Source organism: Leptonotus elevatus, chromosome 19 (genome assembly GCF_054856555.1).
Source record: "Leptonotus elevatus isolate MCC_2025b chromosome 19, RoL_Lele_1.0, whole genome shotgun sequence".
Lineage (NCBI taxonomy): Eukaryota > Metazoa > Chordata > Actinopteri > Syngnathiformes > Syngnathidae > Leptonotus > Leptonotus elevatus.
In genome coordinates, this window is record NC_141257.1 from 1,411,325 (window position 1) to 1,428,756 (window position 17,432).

At 40.7% G+C, this 17,432-nt stretch overlaps 3 protein-coding genes across 3 annotated transcripts; all 3 read right to left on the reverse strand.

Annotated features, from left to right (window-relative positions):
• Positions 1-657: 657 nt before the first annotated feature.
• Positions 658-1,908, reverse strand: LOC147157387 (thioredoxin-like protein 4A). Its single transcript, XM_086062981.1, has 4 exons — positions 1,760-1,908; positions 1,380-1,561; positions 1,096-1,199; positions 658-1,010 (listed from the first exon to the last, which is right to left on the reverse strand). The coding sequence occupies exons 2-4, from the start codon at positions 1,530-1,532 to the stop codon at positions 839-841; spliced, it is 429 nt and encodes a 142-aa protein (XP_085919107.1). The 5' UTR covers positions 1,533-1,561; positions 1,760-1,908; the 3' UTR covers positions 658-838.
• A 623-nt stretch (positions 1,909-2,531) lies between these two features.
• On the reverse strand, positions 2,532-8,183 carry LOC147157388 (E3 ubiquitin-protein ligase ZNRF2-like). The gene is made up of 4 exons (XM_086063521.1): positions 7,362-8,183; positions 5,820-5,915; positions 3,862-3,967; positions 2,532-3,368 (listed from the first exon to the last, which is right to left on the reverse strand). Exons 1-4 carry the CDS (start codon positions 7,690-7,692, stop codon positions 3,311-3,313), a joined length of 591 nt encoding a protein of 196 aa, XP_085919647.1. The 5' UTR covers positions 7,693-8,183; the 3' UTR covers positions 2,532-3,310.
• A 1,166-nt stretch (positions 8,184-9,349) lies between these two features.
• Positions 9,350-17,383, reverse strand: LOC147157389 (maturin). Its single transcript, XM_086062829.1, has 3 exons — positions 16,949-17,383; positions 12,198-12,320; positions 9,350-10,534 (listed from the first exon to the last, which is right to left on the reverse strand). Exons 1-3 carry the CDS (start codon positions 17,105-17,107, stop codon positions 10,427-10,429), a joined length of 390 nt encoding a protein of 129 aa, XP_085918955.1. The 5' UTR covers positions 17,108-17,383; the 3' UTR covers positions 9,350-10,426.
• Between the last annotated feature and the right edge of the window lie 49 nt (positions 17,384-17,432).

Genomic DNA, 17,432 nt, shown 5'->3' on the forward strand with positions numbered 1-17,432 from the left:
TATGATATTCACACAAAATTCTCAGTAATAAATGTATTTCGCTTGTGTATGACAAAAACGGTTAACATTTTGTCACTACTTTGGCGTCATCTAGTGGAACATTTGCAACATTGCACATACAGATTTTCAGTTAAACTAAATGCAACCCTGTGTTATAGTGGTTTTGGAATTTTCATTTTACTTAGTTTTCGACTTTTTTTGTGATTCACTTATTTTTTTATTAGAGCTTTTTCCCCCCTAAAATTCTTAATTTATTTTTTTCATTTACAGTACTGTCGAGATAAAAACCAAACATCACTACAGATTAGGTATTAAAAGTAAGCTACAATTCTCAAAGGACTGTTTGAACATGCTTTTTTTTTTTTTACATACAGTAATCCTGAAATAAACATTTAAAATGGACCCCAAAAGCTCTTGTATGATATTGACAAAGTTGAAAACGGACAATTTCATGATAATTATAGTTAGTTACCGTAAGATGTAGTTTCAGTTAGTTTTCATTTCAGTTAGTTTTTGTTACTTTCTAACTATCATAACCTTGATGGAAGCAAGTAATCAATTAAATGTGAAACGATTAACTTTTGAGTGTATAAAAACATGAACGCTTATACAACAACATACATAAGTATGAAAAGTCTGCTCACAACAATAACAACATTTCCCATTCATATCGGACTTTATTATGAAAAAATGAGGCCTTGATTATTGTTGAGCACCATAAAAAAAAGTACTTAAAAGTTGAAATAAATGAGGAAAAACTTCATTGAACTAAACGTTTAAAAATGTCAACCAAGCGAGTCACAAAAAAAAAACGACTACAAAATTCAACAGAATAAAATCAATATCTGTATTTCGTGGAATAATCCTTGGGGGACACCACCAGACCTCGTCCTTTTCTTGCTCCTCTGTACACCGTCTCCACAATGTCTATCATCTCCTGCTTGTCTTCCATTGTCCAGTTGATTTTGTTGTTGTTGCCGGTGCCCAAATCAATCATGATGTGCTTGTTCCTTGTGGGGACGGAGGACATTATTTGACTGTGAGACAGGCTTGAATCGAAAACAAACAACATGACGGATTTCTGAAGCATTGTACCTGAAAAAGAACATGACAGTGCAGGGGTCGTACAACTCGTACATCTTGTTGAAGTCGGGCACTTCTGTGATGTCCACCAGGTAGATGACGGCAAAGTTTTTCACCTGTCAGAGCAGCGAGAAATGGATACATTGTTACAGGAGGCGTTTGTACAGATATGAAAAACAATTCACAAACAATTATTTTACTTTTTTTCTCCACAGTTTAAATCTACATTTGTGCGAGTGGGTGCTATTGAGCATGTTTTTTTTTTTTGACAACGCAAAATCAAGTTTTTTGCTAACCTTTTCGGCGATGCTGTAAAGAACCTCGTCCATTTTCATACACGTCGGGTCCCAGTCGTGTCCGAAGCGGATGACGAGCACTCGGTCCTCCTCAGATAGGATGGCTTGGTCGACCTGCCAGCCATTGTGAAGATGCGGTAGCATGTACGACATTTTCAAACGTCGTCGTCCACGCCACACTCCTGAAATCGAGAGCAGTGTCGGATGGATCCAATATATTCTTTTGTCATATTTTACAAACTATATGAAATGATTCGAAGAAAAGCGAAGATATTGTGTCGGAGCTGCTAGCTTGATGGCTAATGAGCTGTCGTGTTAGCTTTAAACATCCATACCTAATCAAACAACCGTTGATAATACATGACAAGTGAGACACTTACCTTAGTATACTCGTTAAAAAAAAAGTGCGATCAGTCTTAATTAATTGGTAAAAGATGCTAAATTAAGCGTGTTTACAGCAATTCCAAACCGTGGCTTTTTGCCGAGAACGTTGCCGAGCGTTATCCGACGTCATCAGCACGCGACAGAATTACATTGCTGTGACGTCAGTTGTTTTGATTCGGCGCTGTCTGGTCAGAGAAAAAAAAGAATTTTTTCATTAAAAGCATAAAGACGAATATTTTTGTAAAACTGTTTTAAAATAGCAAAATGTAATGTTTTTTTAAAACCTCAGAAAAGAGGGAGAACTATAAGTTACTCACAGTGCTTATTTTTCCTTTTTTTTAAGGAATATTGCTTGAAAGTAGTTGTGTGAATTTAAGCAGGATAATGCAACACATTATTCCTCATCCTAGTTAAACTTCTAGAGAAAAGTTAGTGACATGATCATCTACTATATAACCGGATAATGGTTTATTTTTAACTGAAAGAGAAAGACTATGTGTTAATGTTAACAGAGTGGCAATGTAATAATTGCACACAATGTTTAAAAAATATAGTTAAAATAAAATGAGAGTCTAACATTGGTATTTATCCCGACTGTCAAATAGTGACAAAGCAGGATTGGTTTGGGGAGGTATAGCAACAGGTGCAAAATGTATGTCACTGCAGATAGATCTTCTGAGGTCCATATACTTTGGTTATGTCTTTTGTTTTAACTTTTTGTTTTTCATGGTACATACTCTGGTTTTAATGCTTGAAGATCACGTCGTATGCCGTAAAGAGACACAATGACAAAACATTTATTTTCTTGTGCAATTCATTACAGTACAAATAGAAATGACACTGAACAAAGATCCAAAGGTTATAGGAAACTTTCCAGTCTATGACATAGCAGCATATTATGACGCTCCTTTTCAAAGAGCGTACGAATCAACATAAAGATATGTCCGAGCCTATCGTCAATTCCACTTTCTACATGCTGCACATTTGCATGGATGTGGTTCAGAATAGCCGAGCATGTTAAGACTATTTGGTCTATGACACATTTGTTTTAATATCGGGAAAAAAAACTACTGCCATCAACGCTAACCATCCCTTAAAGCTGATATAATAGGCATCTTGTATTCTGTATGGCTGTTTTTTTTTTTTCATCACATGGTTCAGCCAGTACAGAACAGGCAACGACAACAACCAGAAAAATCTCTTATCGAAATGTCACATTACTCCCCCATCCCAACACAGTTCCTTCCACCGGATCCCAGTTTTTCGGGAAAGGCTCGAGCCAGCAAAAAAGCCCGATGAACATTCACTTTTGGAGACACAAATAGTCTCCCGCCAGTAGTTTTCCGCCGCACATTCCACGACACCCCGAACGAAAATAAAATGGAAGTCAAATCCATCGACGTCTCTCTCCCGCGAGGCCGCACGAGTAATCCGCTACAAAATCATGTTTACAATCCCTGATGAGCACTTAAACAAAATTACAACACCGCAGCGTACAGTGTTAAGAATAAGGTTGGGTACAGTCGATTGATTCACTGTACTCTTTGCTAGTTGGAGGGATGCTCCGGACACGAGCGATTCACTTCGAACCATTCGTCTATACACCTGGAAACACACACACACACACAAAAGAAGACAATTACATGGAAGTTAGCATTAAAACAATTTTTGTTCAATTTCCATGCTTCATATTTAACCAACGTTTCAGAGAAAAAGGAGAGTAAAATGACATTTAGGGTATTTCTATTCTTGTCAAATGTCAAAACAAGCCAAATTCGACCCAAACAGTATGTAAGGATTAAGCGTTTTGGAATGTGTGAATGTTTTCTCAAGCTTTGCTTGCCAACGACAATAAAAGTGTTCTTAATATGTGCCATCGCTTACAGCTATTGGAAGACAAGTTGGTCCAAAAGTTAAATAGTGGTGAAGGGTCGTTCTGAAATGAGTGACTGAATTCTGTGTTTACGACATAAGTATCAATAAAGATTTTTTTGATTTTTTTTTTAACCTGTGTATATATATATATATATATATAAAGAATCCTGCTAAGGAAGCCTAAGCTTCGAGTCGTGGCAACTCTGTATACTGTATAAATTACCCTTTATGGTAGATACAGAGGCAGGGGAGTCTGGCAATGGTGTCGCCTTGCTCCAGCTCCTCTAAGCAGATGGCACATTCCCCAGAATCTCTGGACAGGATGTCCTCTGACACGGGAAAAATAAATAAATACACAAAACAAACATGGTATCAAATATCAGATGACTTACTGGACCCTGCATTTTTTTTGCAACCTGTGATACAATTTCAACTTATAGGAGAAAAAAAAAAACATTATTTGAAGCATGTGATGTACTTGGCTGTATTTCACGCGTCGACAGGCCCACGTATCAATACTCGGCTTACTGGTAGCACTGTCATGTACTGGATGTATAGAATATCGAACCTTGCATTGAGATAATAATATCAGCGTGGATTAGGAGAGGGATGAATGGGATGCCGCGTTTATTTCTACTGTGCACGGTGATGGTCATGAATAACCGATGGTGGAGCAATCGCATTAATTGCATGATTATGTGCGTGTGGACTGAACTGCTTGTGGATTATTTTTTTTCTCTCTCAACTCTGATTTCTAATTGTAGTTGTTGTAATTGCAGTTTTTGACAATACAAGCTGTGGTTCATACAATTTTTTTTTGCTTTGACTTAATCATTGCAGTTTACCGAGGAGTTCTGAGCAGTTCAATGTAGATCTGTATGTATTACACTGCCCTCAGGTGGCCAAAGCACACACACCAGAATCAGCAGCACAATGATAATTTAATTAAGCAAAAATTAATTATGTCGTGGTGACTAAGTTTTTATAAAATACAATATTCTACAGTGCTATTTTCCTTATTTTAATTTTTTTTTGTTTTGGGTGTATGTTGGGACATATTAATGCAATTTCCCTTCATTTCAATGGGGAAAGATGATTTGAGATACAAATGTTTTTAATTTTGCTGCTTAACTCATTCACTGCCCTTGACGGCTATAGACAGCAAAAATTCATTTGAACTATTTCTATTAGTTTTACTTTTTTTTCCACTTTTTTTAACAAGAGTATGAAAACCTAGATGAAAATTATTGTACATTTAGAACATATATAAAATTTGTGATTAATCGTGAGTTAACTATTGAAGTCATGCGATTAATTACAATTACAAATTTTAATCGCCTGACGCCCCTAATTTTTAATAAATTTATATATTAAAAAAAAGAAAATATATATTTTTTTAATGTCTAGGTTTTCATACTCTTGTTAACAAAAGTGGAAAACAAAAGTTAAACTAATAGAAATAGTTCAAATGAATTTTTGACGTTTATAGTCGTCAATGGCAGTAAATGAGTAAATAACGAGCAAGCAGCGATCACATTACAGTTACTGTATGACGTGTGTGCATTGCCTCGTGTGGACACCCTCAGACACACGAGCATCGAATATAGGCGCGGTATTTAGAATTAAGGCACGTTTTATTGCTTCCTCCATTACGAGATAAATGACTTCAGATTTTTTGTCGTAGTCAATGCTTAGGCGATGGTTGTCAATGTCGGTTAATCGATGAAGGGATACAGCATAAGAAAAAAAAAAAGTTCTCACAGAGGAGAGAAGACATGCTTGTTGTGAGTATTGTAATGCGCTGCTTGTCTGCGTTGCTGCCCCGTGTGGAGTAAAGTAGCAACTGTTCGAAGGTTTATTGTTACGGTAACACGATCCATGCTAATTTCTCGTAATGTTTATGCTAATGTGCCATTAGCCAGTCACTGGCATTTCAAATTGTTTGCTAGCATTAAGCTAGCATGCTTTTTTTGTTGGGTAACATTTTACACATCTTTCCTCTTATTTGGAGAAGTGTGTGAACGGGTCTTTGTTCCCATTTCCACAAAGTGACAGAACAGCTGCTAAGGAGTACTTTAAAAAAAACATTTTTTTTAAAGAAGTTAACCTGTTTAAATACGTCTATATTTTGAACTGTCATCGATTGCGAGTAGGTCTGAAGGTGAAAGGTGTCGTTCTTACTGTTATAGGTGAGGCGCGATTTGCTGAAACACATGAGCAGATGTTTCTCTATGTCATCCGACGCCATGAACTTGGAGCACACAGGACAGTGGAAACCTGTGGAGGACATAGAACACAAAGAGAGGAAAATGAAGAGGACCCAGATGTGGTCTCAAATTGACAGATACACAACACACGACGCATCCTTTCCGGAAACACCATTTTAGGACGCCGAGCATGCCACGGACTTTCTGGCTCGATTATCTGCAGCCATTCTTTTCATTTCAATTGTGCAAGGTCATAATGTACCTCGCGACACATTCTTCTGGAAACGCACGCCATGTGACCGGCTGGTTTAGTGTTTAATCGAGTCATAATTTGAAGCCCGTATACGTGGATTTGGAGCAGCTTCTCGGCCAGATTAACCGGGCAAGCGTCCACTGGCTGGAGTATGATGATGAAATCCAAATCGGGAAATGGCCTCCAATGCATCATATGTGCGCCATGTGTCCGCCAGCAAACATCAGAAAAAAAAAAAAAAAGAAGAGGAACAGCACCACAGAAGATCGGCTGGTCATTAATGATTGCCCTTCCTCGTGCGGGAAATCATCACCACGAGGAGTCATATCAGGAGTCACAATAAGGAAATGGCATGGAAAGCTTTGTTTCAATTTTATGATAAGGAGGGGGGGGGGGGGTGAGACAGTTGACTGTTTTGTGTAAGTTCTGTTTTGTCTACTTTAGGACACGCCCCACCAGGAAGTGTGTGCGTGTGTGTGTGTGCGTGCAAATGTGTAACCAGCAGGCCGCTCTTATCTGCTGACCTACATTATGCACTCTTCCCTCTCGCGGTCGCCGTGAAAGACAGGCCGGTTTTGCAAGACGGTTAAAGAGGGGGGAGGGGGGAGCAGGGAGGGAGGGAGACTCTTAAACAAAACAGCCACCTGTGGCTGCAATCAAACAGCGACGGCTGTTATGCTCTAAGTGCCATATGCCCCAGTGGAAAAATACAGGTAAATAAAAAATATGCGCATATATATATATATATATATATATATATATATATATATATATATATATATATATAGTACACTAAGCTTATATTAATTTCGATAGGACACGCATGGTAAAGTTAAGAGGTGAAGTAATATGTTCTGCGGAAGAGAACAATGGATAGGCCCAGAGCAGGTGGGCAACATGCGGCACGTGGGCCGTGTACTGTACTGCCCCATGAGGGCGTTCAATATTTAAAATAACAAATCTGTTGTTCTAGAAAGTCACATTTAAAAAAAGAAAAAAAGTGATTTGTGAAGACAATTTTGCAGTCGTATGCATCAGCACATCTTTTGCGTCCGAATAGATCCCCAGACTTGAACCCTATTGAGCATGCATTCATAATTATGGACATTTTTGAGTTTTTGGGACTCAAGAGAACCCATTTGTGAATTGTGAAACATGTTTTGACTAATATTTCACTGCAAAAAAAAAAGAAGAAGCAACCTTTAACTGCTTATAATGCACAAGCGCAAACTTTGATCTCGAGCAACCCGATCTTGATCTTACCTGTCAGCAGACGGGGGGACAGATGAGCCGGCAGGGACCCTATTAGCAGCCTATGGCCTTCGGGGGTCATCTGTCCGTCGTCGTCGTCGCCATCTGTGCCGTCCAGATTTTGACTGAGGGCGTGCGAGCCCGATCTGCCCCCGGCCGGTATGCTGAGGCCTGAGCTGGTGGGGCCCCCACCCGTGTACCTGATCCGGGGCCCCTCGGGTCCGTTGGTGTACCTGAATCCCGCAAACCTTTCCCCTCCGCCGGAGTTCCCGGACGGCAGATCCGAGCTGGAATATGCCCGGGTTCTACCGTCGTACACGGGACTGCTTTGTTTGCCCCCCATGCTGTTTCGTTTCTGTTGTTTTGTGATCGGGGCGAAGCTCGTCAAGCTCTTGAGTGGGGCTTAACACATGCTTACCGTCCTGACGATGTGAGAGCGACAAAGGAAACGCAAGTCAAAGCGACATTGTCGCGTCGAGACATCTTAAAGTTCCAGCCTGGTGCGTAAAAGTGCGCATTGGTTGACACGCAACTTTAATTTTCCAAACGGGCGTTTTTTGTTTGTTATTGTTTTGTTGTTGTTGTTTTTTTCTTTAGCTCGGCAGAGCCCTCCCACTTCGCTCGTTTAGCCCCGAAAACAGAACAAAGGTTGAAAAAACGTAGAATCTCTTCAACTGGACGCCATCCGTTGATCCTCCTCGGACATACGAGCTTATAATCAAGAGTTGACACGCATCCCACGTAGTTCAAGTTTGTTTTTGTTCTCGACTGTGGACCGTCTGGAGAGAAAAATAAAAGCAGGGATTGCTCTCCTCCTCCCGCCGGAAGCGGACGTCAAGAGGAGACTTTGTTGCCTTCAAAGTAAAAATTCACGTGCGACTCCTCGATCTCAAATAATGGTACAATTTAAAATTGATCCCTTTTATACGATATTAAGATTAATTCTACAATCAATATGCTTCAATTCTACATGTATATTTGTGTACTCGGTTGCTGAACCACAAGTGATTTTCTTTTTTAATTTTGAAGGCTGTATTATTTGTTCTCGTTTCCGACCCGGCATTTGGGCGACTGCGTCGGATAGGTCGTGACGTCAGCACCTGAGCCCTGCGGCCTGTTGTTGGCTCAAGACATGTTGCCATAGTCAATCGCAGGGATAGACACAACAGTACCTTTCACACTCTCATTATCTTCACTTGCAGTAACTACATCACCGCAGCTTGCATCCAAGTTATTCCCCAGACTTAAACCGAATAGAGCACACACACATTCACACTCATTTTCGTCCTTGAGAGCCTTAAATGAACCTACGTGCATGTTTTTAGGATGTGGGAGGAAGCCGGTGAGGACATGAAAACTCCACTCAAAGGCTTGAGTCAAGATTTGAACTAAGAACCTAGATTATGAGGCAGGCATGCTAACCACTAGGCCACCACACTGCCCGAGTGTGGACAAAATGAAAAATGGACCCAACAAAAATATGTATTATTTTTGGCATTTTCTGGGAAATCAGCACAAACCATTTTTAGCAACTTAAATAAAGAAACAGTAAGAGAAGACCCCCCTGATTTTATTTATTTATTTATTTTGCTATTCATGGGTCAACGGCAAACTCGGGTCAACGTCTGTGTGTGCAAAGGGTACTCAAGGACCAAATTTTTTCAGTTGCAACTTAAAATAAATAAATACATTTTGTGACATGAAATGGTAAAAACTTGTCTCCCAGATTTGTTTTATTGTCATTTTTAAAAATGTATTTTGTTGTCATTTTGCAACAATAAAAAAAAAAACAGCACGACAAAAGGGAAGAAAATCGACCCCCTGAAATTTTATTTTTTGCCAATTCTTTATGGTCAGTGGAAGTTTCCATCAAGCTTGACGTTTTTTTTTGTTTGTTTTTTAAGAATCTTGAAAATTATTCATTTTGCGACATTTGCCGCAGGCCCGATGAAACGAATGAAAATTGACCCCCGACAAATAACCACTGCACGACAACGAAATTGGGTTCACACGCTTTATTGGAACAATTGCACGCACACACGCACGCACGCACGTCTCAGGGGGACAAACGCAATAAAGATACATTGCATGAGGAACATCGGGAAGAGGCCTAGGATGACACAAACACAGGCTAAAGATAAACCATCTGCGTGGCAAAGGCGGTGGCGAGTGGCGGGGTTTGCGCCAAGCGGCAAATAGCAACACAAATCCGATTTCAACTGTCGGAAAATATGTGGAGTACAACTGGAGTCCATTTCTGTGCCTCTGTGCAATAATGTTATCGGACTCCGGGATAACTTTGTACCTTTTCCAGGAGCAAAAAATGTACATAGTGTACTACCCTTCTGCCATTTTGTTAAAGTAGGCTAAAATTTAAAGGTATGTGAACAGCGTGTGCAGGGAGAGGCAAGGCAACAACTAGGAAGACCACATTTAAGATAAAGATAAACGAGGGTGTCATGTGACACTAAAACCAGGAAGAGCGTGGACTGCAGCACAGGGCCTTTTGTTGTGACAGTCACAAGATAGCAAAAAAAAAAAGGGGGGGGGTGCAGTCCTCCTATGATGATGTAACCCGAGAAATTCTCCATGCCCCTCGTGTTAAGGAAATGCGTAATATGCTATTTGGAATCGCAGTCAAAACACTTGAGGTTCACCTAAAAAAGCGCAAATGGAAAAATCTCGCCTCATTTTTGTGTGTTTTCCACTCATCCGTCCTCCTCTCTGCCGTTTGCATGTTGTCGCCAGGGCGAGCGTTTGAAAGTGGGTTAGCGGTCACATTTCGCCTCAAAGTGGTGCCGTGGAAGGTTAACCGAAAACGGTGAGCGATTATGATGGTTTTCGCGTCGGCGCGGGTCACATAAGCCCTGTTATGTTTGTGTGCAGGGAACTGGAGGGGACGGGGTTCAACCAAGTGCAACGGAGCGCACGCCTTTTTCAAAGCAAAGCAACATTCAAGAACATGATGGTGCATTTTTTTTTAGTAAGTTGGCCCTGTGTGTGTGTGTGTGTGTGTGTGTGTGTGTAGGTGTGTCAGTAGTGAGGCCCCCAGGATCCCAGGCCGGCTTCCTCCCTCGTCACTGCTGGCTGACCCCCATCTGCTGGTGGTCGGGCCCCGGCTCGCCCTCCACGTCGGCGTGGTAGTGCTCAAACGTCTCGTCTTCTATGTCAGGGAGCCCCAGCAGCTGGCGGGAGGAGACGGAGGACAATGTTGAGTTTTGAGAACATGCTTGGAAGTGTACAGATTGTGCTCGTGTCAATAGGCTCAACATTCAGTACTTTTTAATTAGGTGAGCAAAGCGGTGGGAGTCAGTCACATACAGTATGTGCAAGTCAGAAGTTTCAAGCGAGACTCAACAGTTAAATGTGGCAAATCGAGTTGATTCCGCGATAAATGACAAACTAGGCCAGGGGTCTGCAACATAAAAAATAAAAATAGTAGAGATGATTTTTTTTTTTGTGTGATAAAATATTCGTTAAATGAACTGATTTAGATATAAAAAAAAAAAGAATAAATATTCAAAAAATGTCAGTCCAAATTTTTAAGTTGTCAGAAAAAGTAGATGAAGACATTTTAAAAATGACCCATAAATGTCCAAAAGGGAAGAGCAAATGCAGAAAATGACCATAAAATGTCAATGAAATTGCCAAAAATGTCAGAGGATTAAATAGTTAAAAAAAAAAAAAGCAGAAAAGAAAATGTTCAAAAATAACCATAAAATGTCCTAAGGCATAAAATTACCATGAAATGTCTTTGGAATCGTCCAAAAAGTCAGAAAATTGATTTTGAAAAGGCAGAAAAGAAAACATTCAAAAAAAGTAACTATAAAATGTCCAAAAACAAAAGAAGAAATCCTTGAAATTACCATAACATTTATACAAAAGTTATAATAATAAAAAAAAACGGAAGATAAAAGAACAAAATGATTTTCTATGTTTTGGACGCTGCACAGTTTTTTGTTCTGTTACAGCTCTAATTAGCCCGTGGGGCCCTATTAGAGTAACACTAACACACTGCTTCCTTCATCACAATCTTCAAATGTTTTGCGGCTCCATACAATTTATTTTTAAAATTTAGCATAAAAGGGCCTTTTGACAGGAAAGGTTGCTGACCCCTGACCTAGTGGAATCTTGATTGCTCACAGTCACCACTCGCTAGCTGGAGTTAGCTAGCTAGCCATGCTTACAGCATCTTCCCTGGATGCCACAATATACAGAACGGCTCAGGGTCAGTATTCAAATTAAATTGCCGAGTGAGGATGTGGCGTCACGAACGAGCCCGCCGACAGGAACCCCAGAAGCCTGTTAGCTCGCGAGCAAGCTAACGGCTAAGTAGCAGAGCGGAGACAATGGCCTGATTTTTTTTTTTACATTGAAACCTCATTTTATATACTTGGACGTTTTACTCATAAGACATTTATTTTCATGATACGGTGACTTGGGGAGGGGGGGGGGGGTCACTGGTTTATTGCTTTTACTATTACATGAAGCATAGTTCATGTTTGACAAGCTATCGTGAGCTAAACTGTCAAGTTAACAGATTTGTCAACATGTTTGTATAACTTTTTTTTTTTTTTGAATGTGGCTATAAAAAGGGTAAAATGGTATATGAATAATTTCAGAATATGAAACGCAAACTCATTTATTAAGCATTTTCACACTTTCACCTCATATAACTCACGTCGCCACTGTATGAATAATTCAACATTGTTTATCAATTCCAGTTTCGAGAGAGACGCCAACGCAGCATCGTGAGGTCACTCACTGTGTGTGTGTGTGTGTGTGTGTGTGTGTGTGTGTGTGTGTGTGTGCGAAAGCGTGTTCAAAACCAACACTGTTTTATCTTACAGGCCTGAAGGACGTGAAGACCTTCTGCAGCACCTCCAGCAGGGTCTTCTTGCCGCAGGACGAGATGTAATCCTGAGCCAGCTGTAAGAATGGTAGGCAGTCCTCGCTCTCGCTCCACACGTGCTGTACAAACACATAACAATGTGTTTTCATTAAAAAAAAAAAAAAATAATAATCTATTCAGGACGAGAAGTCCGCTATCCGGCTCCAGTTTGCGGCCTACGCTTTTTATTTTTTTATTTATTTTTTGCTGGGTCGGGGTCAGTGCAGCCGAAGGAAAGCAGATCAGAGTAATCAGACCAGATAAAGGGGTGAGCGACATGCTGCGGATTGAGCACAAATAAGAGAATTCGCATCCAACTGGTGGGAGGGAAAAAAAGAGAAAATGGTCAAGTGGGGTCTATTTTGGCAAATTCCACACACACACAAAAAATACACAAGGATGCACATCAGGCATGTCGAGGCCACCGAAAAGGCGATAAATCAGCGTGAATTGGGGGGGGGGGTGTTCTTGGTCTGAAGCATTCTGACGGTAATAAGCCATCAAGTCCACTTCCTCATAACAGGAAATCAAAAAAGATCATCTTTGCACTTATTTGGGAGCACGCCATAAGCGCTACTTGCTTTTTAGTGTTGTTTAACTGGGCTCCAAAGGTCGAACAGTTACATAATTCCAGCACTCGTCGAAAACAATCGGTCCCAAAATTATTATTTATTAACTACAAACAGTGTTTCTTTGTTCACGATGCACCATAACAATTGACAAACATTGTTTTCTTCCAACTCGGGTGTACCTAATAATGTGGCCAGCCAGGTTCATGTATTTTCTATTAGGTCTGTGTAAAAAAAAACAAAAAACGAAATAGCTGCGAGGTGGTGTTTAAATAAAACAACAAAAAAAAAAGCTGATTTGAATATGTTGTTTATTATGTAAAAGGTCACCTCGGGTGTTTGGTTTTCATCTCCACCTCTAAGCGGGCACACCCTCACGAGGGAGTCGTGCGAAGAGATGGCCGGAAATGTTCATGCCCTGGTGACTTGAGCCCTTGTGCAAAGCGTGCTTGAGCAAGGCACCCAAAGCCTCCATTTGACTCACTAATGAGCGAGAAGTGAAACATCTACAAGGTCAGGCGCCGGATCATGTGACCTGCGTGTGACCTATTTGAATGGGAGGGAATATTGTGCTGCAGCGTCCTCTAGTGCACGCATATTGAAAAATTAAAAATAGCACAAAACCTATCATTATTATTTCATTATATTTGCGAAATCTGGGGATGATTACTTGGAAGGAAAAAGGTATTATCAAGTGGGATACGTAGGTTAATTGAACCTGCTGCTGCCATCTAGTAGAAGCACATTTACCTCATTCACTGCCATTGACGGTTATAGACGTCAAAAAAATAATTGTAACTATTTTTATTCGCTAAAAAATTATGAAAACCTAGATTTTTTTTATTGTACATTTAGAACAGATATAACATTTGTGATTAATCGTGAGTTAACTATTGAAGTCATGCGATTAATGACGAGTAAAAATTGTAATAGCCTGTCGCCCCTAATTTTTTAAAATAATCATCTCTTCAGGCAATTCAATTTTTTTATTGTAATTTATCGCATGGCTTCACTAGTTAACTCACAATTAATCACAAATTGATATCTGTTCTAAATGTACATTTTCATACTCTTGTTAACAAAAGTGGGGGAAAAAATTAAACTCATAGAAATTGTTCAAATGAATTTTTGACGTTCATAGCCGTCAATGGCAGTGAATGAGTTAATAGGCCTGCCTGTCACTATGTTATGAGAAATAGATTACCAATGATAATCATTATTGGAACATTAAAGCACTTAAGCAGGGGCTGCTGTCGGCCACAGCTCACGCCCCGACTCTCACACGTCAACTCGATGATGTCACTGGCACTACCTCTTAAAGGCACATCACCACAATATGTACAGTATTTTCTATACATTTTATGCTTGTATTTTTTGTTTGTTTGTTTGTTTGTTTAGGTCGGGAGAACGTATCACTTGCGTGCAAAAACTAGTGTACAACCTGTGGCACGTGGGCCATAAAACGGCCCCTCGAGATCATTTAATGTGGCCCGCCATGCAAGTCTAAACACGATTAAAATCTCAGAAAAAGTGTCAAATACGCTGCATAATTTAGAATAATAAACATGGCTACACCTCATTTTTTTTCATAAGTGTAGTACGGCCTGAGTGTTTTCAGTGCGTGGTTTTAGAGTGAGTGAGAGCGCTCGGTGCTTTAAGAGTCCCGCAGAGAGACAGTTATTGTAGCTGATGTGTGTGCGCGTGAGTGTGCGTGCGTAGGCTCGCAGCAATTGGCCCGCGTTGTATTAGAATACGGCGTTACACTGCGAACTAGGGCAGGAGATAAAGACGACAAAGTGAGAGATGGATGGACGGATGGATGGAGGCAGATAGCAAAATCTTCGTATATACTGGAAGTCAACTTCCTGCCTACCATATTAGGTAATCCTGCACATGTGAGTCACATTGGTTTGGAAAAGAATAGTGCATTTCCTACAGCTGTTTCTATGGCTCTCTATTAGAGGGACAAAATATTAGAAACAACAATCCTCGATGAAAAAGTCGACATTTTGGCTACGGCTCTTGTGTTGGAAGTGATTTGGGCGTACCTAATGTTGTGTCCTGTATGCAAACGGCGCATTTTGTTTAGCTCTATAAAAGGGGACAAATGACGTGCGCGAGGGAAGCTAACGATTGAGCCGTTAAATTGGATGTCTTTCATATCATCATCGCAACAACGTGCCGCCACGCGAGGCTTTTTTTGTCTACATATTAGAGGCCCGGCTAAATAACGGCGACTGCTGTGTCATGATCGAGCGAGGAGGGCCTCGTGGGTCATCTCCATCTGGCCCCTGTCGTTAAAGCTGGGGAGAGTGGGAGGGTTGAGAGCGAGGGTGGGGGCTGCAGCACCGCTGATGACGACCACGATGATGCTTCTGTCAACAATTGAGTTGTTTTTCCACCAGTCGTGTCTGGCCAATAGAGGGCGCTAGAGCCCCACAGCTCACTATGTTGCCTTGAAAAAGACATGAAAAAAAATCGATGGTATTTTTTTTTTTTTCTTGTTCAAAGTTGGACAAGAGACTCGCCCTCCCGTCTGATGCTTTCGTCACACCCGGCACACACATGGCAAGCCACAGGAGTTAGAGATGATGGGTTCGAGATGTAAAACGGAGGGAGACAAATTAAGTCAGTCTGCAAAATCTTTTAAAGGGAACGTTCATTAACTCGTTCACTGCCATTGACGGCTATAGATTATTAGTCAGTTTAATTTTCATATTTTCCCATTTTTGTTAACAAGAGTATAAAAACCTAGAATTTTTTTATTGTACATTTAGAACAGATATACAATTTGTGATTAATCGTGAGTTAACTAGTGAAGTCGTGCGATTAATTATGGTTAAAAAAAATAATCGCCTGACGCCCCTAATTTTTAATAATCTTTATTTTTATTTTTATATATATATATTTTTTAAAGAAAATATTATTAAAAACTAAAAATAAAATGACTTAAAAAAAGAAAAAAGAAAGAAAAGATTATTAAAAATTAGGGGCGTCAGGCAATTAATTTTTTTCATAAATAATCGCATGACTTCACGAGTTAACTCACGATTAATCACAAATTGTATATCTGTTCTAAATGTACAATATATTTTTTAGGCTTTCATACTCTTGTTAACAAAAGTGGGAAAAAAATTAAACTAATATAAATAGTTAAAATTAATTTTTGACGTCTATAGCCGTCAATGGCAGTGAATGAGTTAAGCAGCAAAATCCACACGTTTGTATCCATCTCGCGGGCGGCTATTTTGTCACCTACTGTCAACTGAAAATGACATCACAGTTGCTCAAGGCTTTAGTAACGACCAATCACGGCTCACCTTGTGAACATCACTGATTGGTCATTACCTGAGCCTTGAGCAACTGCGATGTCATTTGAATGCCTTTTTTTGTTGTTCTAATTGTTCAATAAAAAGTTCTTAAATATATATATATATATATATATATATATATATATATATATATATATATATTTACGTTGACAGCAAGTGACAAAATGGCCGCCCCGAGATGGATAAAAACGGGTGGCTGTTGCTGCTTAATTCATATTCCACAAAGGCAATATTAATCCGAATGTCATATTTAGACTAGTAGGGCTGCATAGTACATATTCCAAAGAATTTTTGACAATAACTTTGGAAAGAACATCATAAATAATCCTCAGTCCAAAGGAGGCCATCTTTTCCAGGAATTGTTTTTATCAACAAGGCTTGGCTGCATGGAGTAGGCGAGGCCTCATTATTCTGTTTTCCTGCCTCCTTGAATAAAACACGTATATGGCTGATTTATATCATAAACTCCAACAGCCGCCACTCTTTTTGTGCAGTGTGGCCTTTTCTGCCCAGCATCAACCTTGAGGATGATGGTGCAAATCTGCGTTGGTGCATGATTGCATAATATGACACTGCAGCGAGCAAGCAGAATGTGACAAGTAATGCATCATAATCCAACCAAGGGGGGACGTCATTTGATAGGAAGGGTGGGGGGGGGGGGGGGGGTTGTGTTTGGGCGCATGACATCATCCATTCCTTCCTCCGAGTCCACGGGGACCCCGCCTATGCTACAACACGCACACACATGCATGTGCAGTGTATATATATAGAGAGAGAGAGAGAGAGAGAGGGGAGAGGCCCACTCACGAAAGTGTCGGTTCCGCCGGGGCACAGCACGTAGAAGGAGACGCCGGGCTCCGCGTAGAAGTCCAGCCGCCTCTCGTCATCCTCCTCGGCGAAGATGAGCTCGAACGGGTTCCCCGAGCACCACTTCTCGGCCGCCTCCACCAGATGCTTGAACTCCATCCTCGGTTAGCCCCCCTTCTCGCTGCCTTCCTTCGTCCTCCTCCTCCTCCTCCTCCGCCTGCGCCTCCTCCTTCCTGCACCCAAAGGTGCTCCTCGATGCGGATGTTGAAGCGAGACAAAGAGGAGGCGAGCTGGTGGTCGCATCAGCAGCCGCCTTGCGGTCTGCGCATCTCCTCTTTAGAAAAAAAAACAAAAAACAAGTCAGAAGTAAGAGAGCGCCATTCCGCTCCGTTATGAAAGCAGTCCGGCGGGCGAGTGAGTGCATAGTGCACGCGCAAAAGGGGACGCTGGAAAAAAGAGAGAGAGAGAAAGAGAGAGGGGGGGG

Excerpts from the sequence above, each read along its gene's own strand:
- LOC147157387 (XM_086062981.1), bottom strand. The coding sequence starts at position 1,532 with ATGTCGTACATGCTACCGCATCTTCACAATGGCTGGCAGGTCGACCAA. Across the intron at positions 1,200-1,379 it reads TTTACAGCATCGCCGAAAAG|GTGAAAAACTTTGCCGTCAT; the intron begins GTTAGCAAAAAA and ends CTGCTCTGACAG. Across the intron at positions 1,011-1,095 it reads ACTGTCATGTTCTTTTTCAG|GAACAAGCACATCATGATTG; the intron begins GTACAATGCTTC and ends CGTCCCCACAAG.
- LOC147157388 (XM_086063521.1), bottom strand. The coding sequence starts at position 7,692 with ATGGGGGGCAAACAAAGCAGTCCCGTGTACGACGGTAGAACCCGGGCA. Across the intron at positions 3,968-5,819 it reads ATCGCGCCTCACCTATAACA|AGGACATCCTGTCCAGAGAT; the intron begins GTAAGAACGACA and ends TTCCCGTGTCAG. Across the intron at positions 3,369-3,861 it reads CTCTGTATCTACCATAAAGG|GTGTATAGACGAATGGTTCG; the intron begins GTAATTTATACA and ends GTGTGTTTCCAG.
- LOC147157389 (XM_086062829.1), bottom strand. The coding sequence starts at position 17,107 with ATGGAGTTCAAGCATCTGGTGGAGGCGGCCGAGAAGTGGTGCTCGGGG. Across the intron at positions 12,321-16,948 it reads CCGGCGGAACCGACACTTTC|CACGTGTGGAGCGAGAGCGA; the intron begins GTGAGTGGGCCT and ends GTGTTTGTACAG. Across the intron at positions 10,535-12,197 it reads TCTTCACGTCCTTCAGGCCT|CTGCTGGGGCTCCCTGACAT; the intron begins GTAAGATAAAAC and ends TCCTCCCGCCAG.